Consider the following 18621-nt stretch of genomic DNA (forward strand, 5'->3'; position numbering starts at 1 on the left):
CAGAATGTAGCAGCAGCGAATCAAATTCACCAGTGCAAAATCGAAGAACGTTGGACAAGAAAGTTAAAATTGGGGAAATATTAGTAGGATTACAAAACGGAGAGATATTAAAAGCATCTATATATATAGCTTTAGCGACATTTACATTTTATTAATAATCAGATTGCGGATTTGTGCACTTGTGAATTTTAAGAATCAGAAGAGTGCAAAATTGCACGCAGTATGCAAAAGTATGTGATATATAGAAAGCAGGCGATTTTTTATAACATTCAATAGGAAAATGAATTAAATTCCTGCTCAGTCGTGTCCATAAAAATATAAAATTGCATGAAGATCCGCAGTCTGTCGATAACTTTCTTTCGTTTGTCAATCTATCTTCAACGATAGAAGAAGCAGAAGCATGTAGTTCAGCGTGTGTTTCATGCAGTTTGAGATAGTTCTACATGCCCACCTTGACCTCCACCCGGAAACTTTGATTGGTTTTGTTGACAGTGTCGAAAGACGTGTGATAACCGTGATACCATTCGAGATGTCGATGCGCGGCTGATAGAACCTCGCAGGTCATAGTAACGTTGCTTCCTACCAGAACCGTCGTATTTCTCGGAGGCCTGGTCAGTATCGGCCGATGTTTCACGCTCTCTACAGGAAAAATAGACCCAACCACCATTTTTACGAAGCTCCAAGTGTATCAGAGGATAGAAGACGAATTGGAAGTCCTTTGAGATCAAACTTAAATCCAGTGCAAACCACAGATCTAGTGGTTGTTTAATCCTTTCAAGAATTCCACAAATTCATTGTCCGTTTCGTACTTTCAGAATTGAAGTTTTGGAATTTGCCTATGATTTTATAAGAATTAAAGGGGAAAAGATGAATGTTATTACAGTTAACGTTAGATTTTCAATATTTTACACCTTAAGAATTTATATTTATGTTTCAGTACTTTAAGAATTGGAATTTTTGAATTTATCCTTGGGTTAGAAAGAAGGAAAGGAGTAGAGGGGAGGAGAAATTTTGTGTACGGGGAATAATGTTAAAATTAATTATTGTTAGTTAATCGTTAGATGTTCGATATTTTATACTTGAATATTGAACTGAAGATTTAGAGTTTATTTTTGATTATCAAGAGAAGGAATTTTCTATGTAATTACAAAATCTAATCTAAGAAAAAGTAGGAACAGAATTTTCTTTACATCTACATCTTCATCTTAAAAAAATGGGATTCATTTGAAAAAATTGACCGAGGAAAGTTGAAATTTCGTTTCACGAACGGTTTTCATTTGGGTTTGGCGTACATTAGATTTTCATAAGATAAACTGTATTCGACATATATTTTGAAATCTATTTCTCTATACATCTTTAAATTTAATCTCAAAGAGGCTTCTCGTTCCCCGTGTATCAGAGAACAGGAAAATTCGAAAGAAGAGAGAAACTACAATAAAGGAACGTAACACAACGTTAAAAAAATATAACGTCGAAAACGAAATGATACAATCCACGTGGCAGCTCCTGAAATAGCAAATAGATACAAGTTTCCTTCACCCATCGTTAGTCACTGTGAGATATATCGTTTAAAAATCGTCGCAAACAAGTCGCCGATCACCAGAATCCCGTAGAATCTGTCTTATTTTATTTAAAACTATTTTATATATTATTATGTGTACACAAATACTATAGCTTTTAATTAGCAATTTAATTAAAAATCCATCGAGAAGAATCCTCCACCATCTAAACAATCCGGTATGTGTGTACCTGAAGAAGAATCCCAGTCGGTGAATTCTCCTGGTCACCAGGGTATTCGACTACTTTCAGCCATTGTATATATGGTTCAAGATCGGACACGATCGGACACTTGAACGTCACCGTGCTGTTCATCACCGCGGTTACGTTCTTCGGGAAATCCACGTTGATGTATGGTTTATGAGGGAAACGCTCTACAGATGTAACGAAAATTCACGACTTAACTTAACGTCGTGATAACTTTTCTTTTTCCGGAGAGGTTTGGTAGAAACGTTCGATCGATATTCGTTTTTCATTGAGGTGCAGCAAAAGAATATTACTATGGAATTTTGAAATTCCCTCAGTCATTAGGATCTTTTTTTTTTTTTTTCTCAAATAACAACGCGAGAGTAACAACGTAAAAAGAACACACAATATAATATGGAATTTAGAAATTTCTTTTTTAACTGAAAATGCTTGCAACTTGCTTCCACGTCTCATCAAAATTTAAAAGTTTCCCTTTTCACAAGCATTTTCTACTTTCAAGTTTTACGTTATAATATTTGTAATTATTTAACATCATGTAACTTCTTCCTTTTATGCTAATAAAATCGTTGTTCTAATCATTTAATCATCACCAGACTGCGGATTTTTATACAAATTCGTATTTTTGCAGAATTAATTAAAATTGTTCGAAGTACACAAACATGTATACGTGTACTGCACTACAGTATACTATAGTAGAATTCCATTTATTTGAACTCCAAATTTTAATCAATATTCGATAAAATGAACTCTTGTTGAACCTGAACGAAAAATCACTAATGGAGGAGAGAATCAGTGGATATCTAACATTATATTATATACGAATTCCAATTATAAATTCATATAAACGGAGTTCTATTGTGTGCGTATTCTGGGTAAATCTGTACTTTACAATACACATACAGGGTGTTTCGTAACTTGTGGGACCCACTTCGGGAGTTGATTGTACGCCTAAAAATAATGAAAAAAAAGTCATATAAATATATGTCCTATCTGTCTTCGTTTATGAGATACAATGAATTTTCTGTTTTACAATTACTTTTACAAAAGATGCTCGAAATGACCACCTTGCATTTGAAAACAAGCCTGCACGCGTCTTGTCATTCATCTGGTTACTCTTTCTATCATTCCTGGTTTCTCGAATTTGTCGGAAGCCTTGCTCTATTCTATTTTGTAGTATATCAGCATTTTCAATCGTTGTTGCGTATACAATAAATTTTAAATGTCCCCACAAATGAAAATCTAATGGTTTCAAATCCGGAGAACGAGCAGGCCATGCAATAGGACCTCCACGGCCAATCCATTTATTTGCAAAGTGTTGATTTAAGAATTGCCTAGTCACTCGACTAAAATGCGGCGGAGCTCCATCATGCATAAACCGCATATCGCATTTTAAATCAACACTTTGCAAATAAATGGATTGGCCGTGGAGGTCCTATTGCATCGCAACATCGATTGAAAATGCTGATATACTACAAAATAGAATAGAGCAACGCTTCCGACAAATTCGAGAAACACCAGGAATGATAGAGAGAGTAACCATATCAATGATAAAACGCGTGCAGGCTTGTTTTCAAATGCAAGGTGGTCATTTCGAACATCTCTCGTAAAAGTAATTAAAACAGAAAATTCATTATATCTCATAAACGAAGACAGATAGGACATATATTTATATGAGTTTTTTTCATTATTTTTCGACGTACAATCAGCTCCCGAAGTGGGTCCCACAAGTTACGAAACACCCTGTATATAAAAATCCGCAGTCTAAACATTGTACTACTACGTTACTCAATAAAGAGAGAGAGAGAGAGAGAAGGAAAAGGAAAGAAAAAGAGAGATACTCACCGACAATTTCAACTTTGGACGTGCGATTGATACATCCTAGCTCATTGCACACCACACAAGTGTAATTGCCACTGTCTTCAGGCACTAGATCCTCCAATCTGAACGTCCATTTGGACATGACCACCGTGCCGAGCGTTCGTTTCGGTTCTTCGTTGTTCTTGTACCACGTGATGTTCGGCCTTGGGTTGCCAAAACTTGGACACCGTAAACGTAACATGTTGCCAGCTGGTTTCACCACCACGTTTGGCATTTCCACGCTTTTGTTGAAGGACGGTGGTCGCGCCGGGGCGGTGTTGTTGTGCTCACCGGCGGTCTCGTTCTCTAGTTTTTCGTTATCCAGGTCGGCCTCCACGTTTTCGCTGTCGAGGTGCAACGATCGTGTTTCTGGCAGATCTGGAACAGTATATTTTATTAAATTTAGAACTAGGGAATGAACTTTTTTCAATTAACTCTAGATTTATTCGTGAATCGTGGACAGATTTAGAATTAATTGGAAGAAGAAAGAGAGGTTAGATTAAACTTGTAATGTTTAAAAGAGGATGATATTTTATTACTATATTGTTAGTATTCGTTTTAAGAACGAATTTTTTCAATTAATTTAAGGTATATTCACGGATTATGGAATGGTTTAAAATTAATTGAAGGAGGTTTTTAATATTTAAAAAAGGGGTTGTTCATTAATTGGAATTTTTTTTTTTACTAAAAGGAACTTCGATTAACTTTATAATGTTCAAGTTTTCGAAGAAGGAGGATATTTTCAGAAATCTTCTGTTCTCTAGTGATTTTCAAAGATATTGAAATTATTTAGAATCCACGCACGAAACTATAAGGAATATTATTATCGATGCTTGCAGCATCAATTTCGTATTGCGATTATTACCTATCCAGAATTTAAAAATTGAAAATTTTTAGGTAAATTTTATAAGTAAACTAAAAGCTCTGGAATTTAAAAATTGTAACTTTATATAAATAAATAACTAAAAACACTAGAGATTGAAAGTTTTTAGATCTATAAGTAAACTAAAAACTCTAATGCACTAACTTCTTGCTTCGATTTCCAATTCGTTCGTCTCTTCCTCGGTTCTCCCCGCTCTTTCGGCCTCGTGTTGGTATCCATCGTTCTGCAACGATTCGATTCGTATCGTCACGTTTCTCCATTCGAGCGTCGCGTTCGACTTAATCAGACAACTGTACGAATCGGCATCCTCGGGCTCGATGTACTTGAACCTCAACGATTGTTTCATTATTCGTATCCTTGGTGACGATGGTTCGAAGATCTCGTTGCTTTTGTACCAGGTGGTCTCCGCGTTCGAACTTGAAAGGCATCGTAGAGTTAATTTGTCACCGATCGACACTGTCACCGTGTCAAGATGATCTGGATCTGTAGATTCAAACAAACAATTTCCCTTTTACGAATTTAGTAAATATTTCAGATCGAGAGCAAAGAATTACGGAAGATTGTTTGGGAAATTATTTTGAGTAAAACAGATCTTATTTTTAATCAAGATTTTGTTTTCTTATTTTGTCAATAAGAATAAAATATTATAAAAGATATATATATATATGTTACATATGGTAGGTTATTTTGAATACAAAGTAGATATAATTTCATTTTTAGTGCTATATAACTAGAGTTATGCTATGAATATTTATTCATTTTTGGAAAATTTAACATTAAGAAGATCCATAAAACTATAAAATATTCAAAGTAGAGCACGTATTTTACACACAAATGTTTAACTTTTAAAGCATAATATTTAATATATGAAACAAATTTCTATTTAAATTCTGAACTCAGATTTTGATTTTTTTAGTTTTTTATTTACAAAAATATAAACATTCGTAATATACTGCAACGATTAGACGATCATTTTTTCTGATCTTATCTCTGTTACAGTATCGTAGAAATTATCAAAGATTTATAAGATTTTTATCACTTATACAAACTTATAAGATTTTATCATACTAGAATTATCAAACTAGAGGATCGTTTTGCAGTAAAATGTTCTTTCAACGATCGTTTGGTGCAGTGATTCCCTGATTATTTAAATTTTTCAAGTTCAATGTTTCATCAAGTCATGGTGAAATTGCAAGTTTACTGTACGATCATGCGGAGATTGTTAAATATCTATTTGGGGATAGATGTTTCAGTTTATCTATGGGATTCTGTTTCGATTCTGTTTAGTACTAGAGACGAGAAATATCTCTTACACGTACGCGTTCTCTGAGAGCAGCAAGTTCACCGAAAGATAAACCGACAGCTTTTGGCTGCTTGGCAGGCTAACCGCGCCTTCTAATTCGATTCTTCCACGAATTCTGCTTGCAATAAATACCGCTAAAATTGCACGGGGGAATCGCTGCACGCGATTCGATCATCCATGTCGATTCTTTTGGATTCAAATAGTGCGTGAAACCTTTCCAAAAATAGAAATCCACTTCGTCTAGCGATAGAATCGATTTCTACATATATTCAAGTTAATTCGAATGTAAAAGTTCCATTTTGCACGAATAATATTCTGAAGATTATTTGGGTATGAAGAAAATGTTATTAAATTTTTTTGGGGATTTTTCGGGATTCATGTTGAATTTTCAGTTAATCGTAATTAGCATTTTTAAGAGGGGTTTGTGTCGTTCATAAATGCAATTACGTGATAAAATTTAAAATCAGAACGTTTAATTTAAAGACAGAATTCAAGTCTACTTTTAAATATCAGTTCATTAGTTCTGTTTCCTTTCAGATTCATAAGATGTTTTTCAAAACTTTCCAATGTGACTGAAGCTTGATTAGAAGCTTCATTCTCCTTTTTCTTTTCTTCTTTTGCAATTCGAAACCAGTTCTTTTAAGAAGAAGTCGTTGCAACGTTGCCACGTTCTAAATATTCAAGTTCATTTAAGAAACACTACTTTTTTGGTCTCATCTTTTCTCGACGGATGTTATCGATCTATTTTTGAATTTTAATCGTTCTGTTTCATTTTATATGTCCTGACAACTGAAGGCAATTTTATTTTTATATTCTGGGATTTTTTTTATTATTAATTTCGAAAAATTAAAATATTCGTTCGAAACTTCTAGATTCTAAAGCTTGTTTACAATACGTTACACATGATCCTACCTGTACCGGTTGATCCATCAATTTCATCCTTTCTCCACCTCCAAGGAAATTCTCGACCATCGACCATCGATCGTAACCGCTTACCAGTTGTCACGAGAATCTTGTCTTGGCTATCGTCTACTCGTTAACCGTAGTTAATGGATATTAACCGTGTAATTTCAGAAATTTATTTTCTCCATCCTCTCTGGTAATATTTAATTACCAAAGCTTTGTTTTCTTTTACTAGACCGTCGATGGATCTTTTTTCTTTCTTTCTGCAACTAGCTGCAGCTGCCTCGGCCTTGTAATTATTATTTCTAAATTTTTTCTACGTTTATAATTACTAGATAAGGTAATTGCCGGCATCGTTGTACCACATGATTATTGCAATATCGTTTGTACTTTCTTATTTATTACTGATTAATTAATAGTTCGAATGGCGTGATAAATTTAATATCTCATATTAAAAATAATTAATCTTATAAATTGATTCACATTGAAAATGTTATAAATTGTCTCATATTGAAAATAATTAATTTTAGTCGACTAACAAGTTTTCAGGTTTAACAGTTTTATGTTAGAGTATTTCTGTATTGTAAATAGTAGGTCGTTTCTTTATTCTGGTCAGTCAAACGTTTCATTTTTAACGTAACGCACCTATACACACACGTGCTATTCTCAAGATATTTCCTCGATCGTTAAAAATACTAGCTGTTCAGAGATTTGTAATTGAAAAATGATCTTTAGTGACGTTCCATTACTCAATTTCATGGATACCATTTGTCATGCGAGCTTTGATCTTTTTTTTTCCTCTCTTCACGACCTATGCATCGTGCTGCTTCATTTAATTGTAGGAATTTTTTTTTGTTATTATCAAATACTCCCCGTCTATCTAACATTCTATATAATTTTTACTTAATTGTGAACATACTGTAGTAGAGATTCAGAAAGATTACAAGATAATCAGAAAGAAAAAATAATCTTCGAACCTAAATGAAACTGCATTACAAATGAAATGCAAGAAACTGAGAATTAGGATTTCTTGAATCTTTGAATATTCAAAGTTTAATGTAGCAAGCTTTAAGCGTTCGTTGCGAACAGGAAACTTCAATCTTCAAGATCATGGTGAGTCTGCTTGCAAAAAGAATCCTCCAATATCAGTAACTTCAACAACTTTCGAAAACAAAAGTATCCTCACTTTCTCACTCGCTACACAATGTAGAAACATCACTGGATAAAAAGAAAACGAATTCAGAAGCGTCAAAGTATTTAAATGTTGCTTTTTAAAATGACACCAGGTCACGATTTTTTCTTTTCTTCTACGAAGTTACAACAGATTAAAATATCGACGATTTTTTGGACACGCTGAAAAGTACGCAGATCGTTAAAATAACCGCGTGATCAGAAAGTCGGCATTATTCCACGATTTCTCGACCTTGAGCGTCGGTTAGGCTTCGCCGCAGGTGCAAAAGCCGTGGGGGGACTTGGCTCGATTCTCGCTCTTTCACGAGAATCAAACCAGGGGAGTAGGACGTTTACCAGGTCCTCCCATTCATGATCTCCGATCGAGGTGTCGCCAATTTGGACGTCGGCCAGGCGAAAATCGCGACACTGTCCCTTCCGACACGTCGCGACGTTTCATCTGGAGCCACGTCCGATCCCCGTCTGTCCTCTTCCTCTCCGCTCGTTGTGCCGACGTCGATTCGTCCTCTTCTCCCCCGTCGGTAAAACGCGTCTGACTAAATTTAGAGATCTGTCGAGAGGGTGTCTCGAGCGATTCTCCTTTCTCCACCGCGTCTCGCCATCGTGCCATCATTTCGGCTATAATCTCCCCTTGCCTCCTTCAAGTTCGACGATCTTCACGGAATTATAGACAGATTTCGGATTTTCACGCGTTCACGAGGTGCAAAAAAATATAGAGTGCAAGTATTATAATATGCAGAAATAGAGTAAAAGCGCAACACTTCTTACAGTGTTTAATAAGTAGAATTAGAGATCTGAAATTGTAATATTCCATTTTTTGGAAAAAGTCATCGAGTAAATTAATTGATCAATTTTTGATTAAGTCTGACATTTGATCTAGTTGAAGGTGCAAAAAGATGCAGAATGCAAGTATTACAATATGCAGAAATAAAGCGCAACACTTCTTACAGTGTTTAATAAGTAGAATTAGAAATCTGAAATTGTAATATTCCATTTTTTGGAAAAAGTCATCGAGTAAATTAATTGATCAATTTTTGATTAATTCTGACATTTGATCTAGTTGAAGGTGCAAAAAGATACAGAATGCAAGTATTATAATATGCAGAAATAAAGCGCAACACTTCTTACAGTGTTTAATAAGTAGAATTAGAGATCTGAAATTGTAATATTCCATTTTTTGTAAAAAGTCATCGAGTAAATTAATTGATCAATTTTTGATTAGTTCTGACATTTGATCTAGTTGAAGGTGCAAAAAGATGCAGAATGCAAGTATTATAATATGCAGAAATAAAGCGCAACACTTCTTACAGTGTTTAATAAGTAGAATTAGAAATCTGAAATTGTAATATTCCATTTTTTGGATAAAGTCATCGAGTAAATTAATTGATCAATTTTTGATTAATTCTGACATTTGATCTAGTTGAAGGTGCAAAAAGATACAGAATGCAAGTATTATAATATGCAGAAATAAAGTGCAACACTTCTTACAGTGTTTAATAAGTAGAATTAGAAATCTGAAATTGTAATATTCCATTTTTTGTAAAAAGTCATCGAGTAAATTAATTGATCAATTTTTGATTAATTCTGACATTTGATCTAGTTGAAGGTGCAAAAAGATGCAGAATGCAAGTATTATAATATGCAGAAATAAAGCGCAACACTTCTTACAGTGTTTAATAAGTAAAATTAGAAATCTGAAATTGTAATATTCCATTTTTTAGAAAAAGTCATCGAGTAAATTAATTAATCAATTTTTGATTAATTCTGACATTTGATCTAGGTTCGGGGATCAATAAATTTCAAGTTTAATCCGGTAACCATCATCGACGACAGAAATTTAATTATGATTACAATGTAATCTACACAAATGATCTGAATTTCTTCCCGATTATCATTATCAATCACTCGGACTTTTTCCTGGTTATTGATTATCAACAGCTAAAAATTCGTTTGGTTACATTTGGCTGTCGTCAATTGTCATTAAAATTACTGATGACAATCGTAAATCCCAAAGTGCATGTTCTTAAAAGATATTCGTAACATCATCACGTTTCAATTAATAGAGTTAATCAATGTATTAGATTGGCCAACAAGTAACTGTGTTTTTATTGTGTGCAAAGTTTTTAAAGACGAATCTTTTATGAGAAACAAAAATTGTTGGACCATGTGACCATTTTGTTCAATTACCTTCTCCCATCTTCCAGGCAATTTCATGATTCAAAAAGATTCTGATCTCTTTCGACAAAAAAAAAAAGTTCCAAGAACAATTTATACGATATCCACATCAATCAGTGAAATTTAGCAAACCAATTCTGACACTGTCGTAGTTTGAACGCTTTTTTCGCCATATACGTCAGATGAATTTTCGGGGAAAATATTTTTCTTTGATCTTCTTGCATTTTCTTTTTTTAAAACAAGCTCGAACAATCAAACATCAGATTACAGAATGAATTTGCGATTTAAAATGAAGTTAGTTACATTTTAAGATATACATTATGTCCATCTATTAGCTAAAAATGCAATCACTTTTTGATTCAGCCCAATATTTCATTTCTGAAATGAATGGCTCTCATTGTCAGTGAAAAATATATGAAATTCGCACGCAGCAACGAACGTGTTGACGTAAAAAACGACAAACGGTGCAAGTACCCAAGTGACAAGTCGTCTGTTTGCCCTGTCTGTGTCTCGATCAAACAATTCGAAAACGTCGCAGAGAAAATCAAGCATAGAGAAGCACGTGGCGACGCGTGTCCGAAAGGGAAAAAAAAAAAAATGAAAAAAACAAGCGGGAACGGAACTGGTAAAGACAATAAACTCGATGAACTTCCGTTGAGAGAAAGAGAGCTCTCGGCGCGGACAATTAGTCGTTTGTACACGAATACTGAGGATGTTTGGATGACGGAGACAAAAGAAATGAAGAAACCAAGAGGAGACCGGGATGGAATTGAAGTAGCTCCAGTCTGAACTACTTGGAGGAACATCGACTCCAGGAAATGGTGGGCGAGATGGAATTCGCTGCTACGTTTCTAAAGATGAGATGATAAATAGACGTTTCAACGCGGCTAATTGCGGACACGTTTCAAGCGTTTTGCAAGGAATCCCTGACTTGTCGCGAATATATGATAAATTGTACTAACGACAATGAAAAATTTTTGATACTTTAAACTGATATAATTCCATAAAAAAAAAAAAATCATATAATTATCAATTTGATTTCATTTTAAAAAAGTGTGAAACCTACATACTTTAACAATAATGAGTTTGTTTCTTTTAAATGAATGCTTTTTTCTCGAAAATTGTGAAATTTTAAATGCGCGTAGAAGCATTAGAAAAATGTTCTTATGACTAGATCCATAATCGAGCCTTTAAAACTTGCTACACAATTTTTCTTTCACCATTTTATTGAACTTTGTATATTGGGATTAAATGTCAGAATTGCTTGAATTTTTGTCGTTTATTTCTATTATTCAACGTTCAATAAAATGATGAAAGAAAAGTCGTATAGTAAGTTCTGAGGGGTCATTGCAGAAACATGACTTCAATTTTCAAAATGACTACAGATTTAATCACGGAAGAAATTTTCTCACGTTTTTACAATTTTTGAGAAACAGGTATCCTTGCTTTTCTATCTTCTACGTAAGATCATTTTCGAAAAAAATTAACTTACGACTGTCAATGTACAGATTTCACGCTTCAAAATTATAATGATCTCTTTTTATGAATTATTCATTGGCAATTGGTACAATTATTACTGTAAATTGTGAAATTGATTGAAATGTATGGATAGACCTCCATGTTTTAAATTTTAAAATTATTTTACGCGTTTGAATGTTTTTAGAGAGCATTCTATGTATATTTTGGAATATTTCACATTTTTACGTGCAAATGGCACGTGAGCCATCTGTTTCGATACAAACGACGCCAGGAATAGCGATCAACATTTCGAGGGTCTTGCTTCTTTGTCTTTTCTCTCGGCTCTCTCCTTTCTTCTTTCTAGATTCTCGTCGCGCGAAAGCCCCGCTGCTTCTGGCAAGTTTACTCAGACAAAAGGCTATCCGCGTAAGCAATTTCTAGCGAGGGATCTGATCCCTGTCTGACATCGTCGCGTCACGGCCGATCACAACAGTGCTGATTGTGAGCTTACGTTTCGAAATAGACCGCTTAATTCTGATTTGTATCTTTTCCTGCACTTTATACTCTGAAAATTATCAGTTAAAAATTTATTAAATGTACAATGAAATGCTGATATCGAATGTTAAGTAAAATTCAGCAGCTTGAGCTAACTGCAGTTTGAATTTTACTTTTTTCGTGTAAAAGATACCATTAACTCATCAATGTTATCAATGTTGATGCAACATTTTTTTTGCAATTTCTTTTTCAATCGACATAAATTGCGAAATCCGGTTTTCTCATATTGTGACTATTATTATATGTGAGGATTATTGTCACTTGTTTCATTTGGATTCTATGAAATTAATACTAGAATTATCAACGATTAAGGTATAAAGCATCTTGTATTTGGAAAATTCAAGTGCAAAGAATAGTACAATAAAAAAACGAGCTTTCAATTATATATTCAAAATCATTCAAATTTTCATAAAACTCCGAGGGAAAATTACAAAGTGACTAATCCTAGTGTTCAAAGAAATTAAAGAATTTATGGTATCATGATAAATTATCGCTGATATTCTACGATGTAATACAAATTAAATACGTAAACACGAATAAGGATTAATTATTTTAAAACGAACTTGATGTCGTACGATTTACACGATTTGTCTGTCGATCACCTTTCTTTGTTACATAGCACAAGCTAAAATTATTTATTATTTCAAATTGATTATTTCGATCCAATTTTACAATCTCTTCACTAATAAATATACCTCATCCTATCAATCTCCTCAATTTTCAAGATAATTTGAAATAATTCTTGCTCAACGTTTGAATTAACAATTACTAAAGAACAAATTCGATGATTGATCGCGTGCATGATCTAGATAGCTAGAATGGGACGTGAGAAATCATAGTGGCTTCGTTTGGGGGGAGGCATTAGCCATTTAGTTAATGGCAGGGACCTAAATATCCCTCGTTTGTCTACGCGGATGAGCTTCCACGTTTATTTATTCGTGACTAGGGTGGGATGTGCATCTCTTTATGGTGTCGTTACACGGTTGATTTTCTTTCGTTTTTTCTCCTTTTGCCTCTGCCGTGAAAAGATTTTTACAGGAGAGAAAATAGCGTTTAATTTCAAGTTTTCAAAGTATTTACGTTATGATTAAAGTGTTTTTTAAATATTAATAGTGACTCTTTAAATTCCACTTTCGTAGAGTTGCGCAACGTGACAAATCTTTTTCAAAAAATAGTACGTCATATAAAATTTCATATGGTTATAACATAATATGATAATAGTCATTTTAGAATATTAATCCATATTAATACTTATTAATATCAGTTAATAATAAAATATATTAAAGTGTATTACTAAAGTATACAAACTTTTTTAATTCCATTAAAAATAAATAATATCACAATTATTTACATTTGCATGGACTAAAATTGATCAAATTCGAATTAATAATTCGTTAAATTTTTAAATTTGAAATTACACGCGAAAGTTGTTTATTGTAGGTAACAATTTGAAGATATTTTTATAATTCTACAAAAATCTATAAAATTATAAATCGTCGCTACGTAAACGTTCCAGATATAGCAGGTTCGAGAAGATAAAAACGAAACGCCGATACGAAAATAATCACTGAACACTTCGATCTCTCAAACTTCCACGAATTTCGCGCTTAATAAACTACGCGATCTGCGCAAGCAACGGAATTAGATGATAAGAAAACATGGTTTTCGATCTGGAGCTCTGGCCAGAGCTGTGAGATTTGCGCCGGAAGCGATGCGATACGTGCAATAATAATATCGTTGGTTACCAACCAGGTTGGCTCAGGTAATTTACGACCGTTAGTTTCAATCTCTATGTATGCTGTAGTGTTCTCCGTTCGTTCCGCTAAATTAACCGGCGCGGGATTGTTGGAAATAATTATCGGTCAAGGCACCGTTTTGACAACGATCGAACGATGTAACGATCGCACGGGGCATTAATTCCGTCCAATAAATCTCTGAATTGTTTGAAAAAGCCTTCTTTACATAGCTTTCGCTCGTGCAGCTTGTAAACAAGTACTTGCTGGCTCGGGAATAGCGCGCGTCGCTCGTAAATTAATTTGAAAGTTTCGCGCGGCTGGCGGCGACTGCGCGTTGATCCGCTTCCGCGATGCGACTATAACTTTTTAAGTGTTTAATACTTATTAGAATATTAGAATATTCTATGGATAATGATGCGATGTTCAAAATAAGTCATTTACTTATTATAAATTCGAAGAAGGTGATATATCACAATATATTGAATAAATATCTATATCAAAAGTTAGATTATGCATTTAAAGATGAATGGATTCTTGGTCTGTTACATATTTCTTATTCACAACGTTTAGGCTTTTTGTAATTTTTAACGAGTACTCAAAAGTTCGATGTTATACAAAATTAATTGTATTATTGTCGAAAATTTAAATCGACTATTAAGAATGGTATTTTTGACTAGACATTTTTATATTAACAATTTAGTAACAATTCTGAGATGTATATTATACCTATGTATCTATATATATTTTATCTCAGCACTGATAATATTTATTTATTGCCCTTTTTGAATACATATTTCATTCATTTTATAGAATTATGTTTCATTTCGTATTATTTCTCTTTTAAACTCTTTTTTCCCCAGAAATACATAACAATATTTGCTCCTTAAATCAATATTTGAACTGAAATTTATTGTTAGCAGTATTATTTGTAACTCACATGTACAATTTTGATTTTATTTATTTATAAAATTGTCTCTTCATAATGTTTAAAATGTACCTATTACATATATGTAAAATAATCTTCAAATTTTTGTTTCGAATAAAAATTTTTCATTATCTTTTATTTTTATTATTATCTGTTCTTCTCGCTTGTATTAATTGTTCTAATTGTTCATTCATAGTATACTGTACTTTTCCAATAAAAATATGAGATCAAATTAAAAAAATTATTTTTCTAAAATACGTTGGTGTTTTTTTTTGTTAATTTTGACTGATTAAAAGCTCCGATTATTATACACATTATTGCAAAATATTTCTAAATCCGAAAAAACTGACGCTAATAATTTATTCAAATTTTTGTTTATAAAAAAAGCCTTTCATATTAATGTATAATAACATTCCACCATTTCTGTATGATTAATATTTTAAAAAATGAATATTAATTAACAAATGTATCAACATGCTACGAATTTGATTCGGTATTAATTTTGGAACGAATTCTACAAGAAACTAATCTACTACCAGAGAACACCATAGAGAGAGAGATAGAGAGAGCGCTTGACCGAACATCGTAAAAGAAACAATCAAAATCGATAGTTTACGCCGTAGCTTACAATTTCCAGACACACTAGCGTCTGTTTAGAATCGGCATGGCATTTCGTTACAGCCGGCCCTCGGTCAATATACTCTTACAACTATGTTAATGAACTCAAAACAACTCTTCTTCTTATTTATACGAACGAGCTATTTTCGACTATCCTCACCTTTAAAAAAAAAGCTACGTTCACTACGGCTACTTGAACTAATTTAACACACTGTATCAATGTTCCAGATACCACTCGCAAATAGTTATAATGGCCTGGCTCCAAGAAATCTAAGAAATCTGTGTGTACTTCAATTTCAATTTACTTGGATCCCATGGTTCTATTTACTTCTTATATGGTGAGTCAGCTTATTGAATGTTGAATATACAATTTGATCGTTAACTGTGATAATTAAACTGTGGATTTTTATGTTTTCAGAAATATGAATTCATATTTTTGAGAGCATAATTAAAAATCTAGAATTTTTGTAAACTCTAGAGAGATCATTCATGAAAGATAGGATTACAATAAAATTTTCGCAATTATTCCTTTTTTTATTTTTCAAATACTCATAAATTAAGAGATAATAACTAATTCTAATTAACTAAGAGATAATAAATTGAGATGCCGGAATTAATAAAAAATTTCATTTTTCAATATTTTGCAGTACAGTTCCTTCTTGCATCGAACCTTGCAATTATTTTATACTCCAAATTGTAATTACAGAAAGCACCTATTATTGTGAATTTTACATTGTATGTGCATTTAAAATTTCTCAGAAATAACTGCTTGTTAGAAATTACACAATAGAGAGATGATATCAATAAATAAAAAAGCAGTTATCCTATTTTTAGATTGTCAATACAGATATTTTAATTTATACCTATAAATGCATAAAAATCCACAGTCCAATGATTATTATTTTCTAACGTAATTGTGCGGCTAGAATGTTCATTAAATGTTTGCTAAAGTCAAATGGTGACACACAATCGAGAATTGTAGATACTTGTTAGAAATTACATAATGCAGGAATAATATTTTATTGATGATTAGATTTTCATAAAAGATTGACGACTCGGTATGATAATTTTAAATACGACAACACAGGTAATTAATTTTTATAAATTCTTGTTATTAGTCAATATTAAACAAACATTATTTGTTATTAGTCAATATTAAACAAGTTATGTTTATAGTATAATTAAATTAAGTTTATAGTATAATTAAATACATTATTATGTTTATAGTATAATTAAAAAACCCATTAAGAAACGTTTCTATATTTCATTTGCAAATTTTATTTAACTTGTAATTAATTTATTTAATTTATTTAATTTTAATTAATTTGTATCATGGTATACAATTTTCCAATATTATAATTATGAAATATAATTTCAGGATTTTCCACAATATTCTTTTCGTAACTCTTTCTACCATCTAGATTTTACAATTTTATGAGATTTAGAATTGAAATATTTATAATAATAAATCATTGCCTGATCTTTAACGGGTTAATATTTTTGGACTGATTAAATTTTTCTTTAAAAATCAATGGAATTAAATAAGAATAATATTTTAAATTAACTAATATAGCTGGTTTACGTAATTTTTTATACAAGGTGATTCACATAATTTGCACACCTGAAATAATTTTCAAATTATTATGAATTACCTTGTATATTTGTATTTCATTATCATCCAATCTTATAAATAATAAATTTAATATCATTTAAATGACAGTCGATAAAATATAACTAAACAACTATAGTATAAGTAAAACATAATTTAATTAATTAAAACATAATTTGTACAATTATGGGAAATCGAAAGATACAGAAACATACTACATATAGATATATAAAATTATTAATGAAATACGTAATATAATATGTATCTAAAATATCCACAAGACCTATCATATTAAATATTTTTGGACAATAAATAGAGGAAACAGACACTTCTCATAAATATTCTATCTTTTAAATTATTTCCAGAAAAATAGAAATTCGCATCAATCTCAGTAGTATATAATTATCCGAATTAAAAATGTATCTTTCAATTGAAAGTCCCACATTTTCGCACCTGAATGGAACTTTCGTGACGAAAGTAATTTTCTCTCCCTGTATCGGCTCGAGTACAGGCCCGTGACGAACAGTTCGTAGTGCCGCGCCGCGCCGAGTCGCGCGTTAATCTCCTCAAATACACCGTGAAACGCGTGGCACCACGCTGGCGGAAACGCGCGTGCACGTGATCCAACATGCAACAGCATTAACAGCAACGTGGAAACAAAATCCGTGCACGTTCACCAGACACGCGTCTATTTCTGAAACGGGCCGCCCTTCTTCGTGCTTCCCGCTGATTTTCTATCTAGCGTTAGCGTTTTAGCGTTTCGAATTCGTCGACGATTTCACTAGGAGAAAGGTATGTAATTGGCTGACTGCTCAAATGTTCGCCCGTAGTTTTTGTTTTCGCGTGCAAACGATCGGAAATACGAAAAAGCTGAATTTTTCGAACGAAATTCTTCGCTGTTTATACATGTATAGTGAAAGCTATCGTAGGACGATACGATACACACCCTTCTCGTGATACTCTAAAAGATACGTTAATTGAACATTTGTGAATTTTTGGATGATTGTATGATACAAGCAAAGCTTCCTTTTTGCGAATCTCTATTTTCCATGTATCTTAATATTCGAATATTATGTCATCAGAAGGAAATGTTAGTAACTGGAAGCTCATCTGTCACTAACAGACATTCTATTCTAGTGCATTGAGTAGATGTTCAAATTTCTCATAAATGCTTGGATTTTTAAATGAATTTTTATGCGCAGTCTGGTGATGAATGTTCTTTTATCTCTTAATTAATAGAAAAATAAATGAACGGCCACAGAAATATGATTGTTCTCAAATTTATTAGAAAATTAAGTAATTATTCAGATGATATTAAAAAATAATTTGGCTTCCGAATAAAAACTATGAACTAGAATTTCACAATTACTTGAATCTCTGACAGAAACCCACTGGCAGAATCTTTAAAATTGCAACATTTTAGTTAATAAAATTTGAAGGTAAGTTATATAGAAATGAAACGCATGTATTTTAGAAAACACTTGGAAATAACTCTGTTCAGGGATACAGTAGAAACGCGCGTATCCAACCGCGTAAACAACACTCCAAAAATATTCAGAAGTTCTCGTGTAACCGTGCTCTTTCATCTGTCTGAGAACGTCAACAAGCAACAAATCTATTTCGTTTCGTTGCTTCGTCAATTTT

The 18621-nt window shown here is 32.6% G+C and overlaps 1 protein-coding gene across 5 annotated transcripts in view; it reads right to left on the reverse strand.

The window, feature by feature from the left end:
* LOC122537499 (fibroblast growth factor receptor homolog 1-like) overlaps nucleotides 1-18621 on the reverse strand; it is a 100309-nt gene that overhangs the window by 5963 nt on the left and 75725 nt on the right. For 4 of the 5 annotated variants that reach the window (XM_043670701.1, XM_043670702.1, XM_043670700.1 and 1 more), the window contains 3 exons: nucleotides 4649-4987; nucleotides 3607-3999; nucleotides 452-639 (listed from right to left, as the gene is read on the reverse strand). In XM_043670701.1, coding sequence (XP_043526636.1) covers nucleotides 452-639; nucleotides 3607-3999; nucleotides 4649-4987 — 920 coding nt within the window. Of the gene's footprint in view, nucleotides 1-451; nucleotides 640-1749; nucleotides 1932-3606; nucleotides 4000-4648; nucleotides 4988-18621 lie in introns of all 5 variants that reach the window. The other variant, XM_043670704.1, reaches the window with a different exon arrangement.

This window comes from Frieseomelitta varia, unplaced genomic scaffold (assembly GCF_011392965.1).
Source record: "Frieseomelitta varia isolate USP_RPSP 00005682 unplaced genomic scaffold, Fvar_1.2 scaffold_912, whole genome shotgun sequence".
In the NCBI taxonomy this organism is placed as follows: Eukaryota; Metazoa; Arthropoda; class Insecta; order Hymenoptera; family Apidae; genus Frieseomelitta; species Frieseomelitta varia.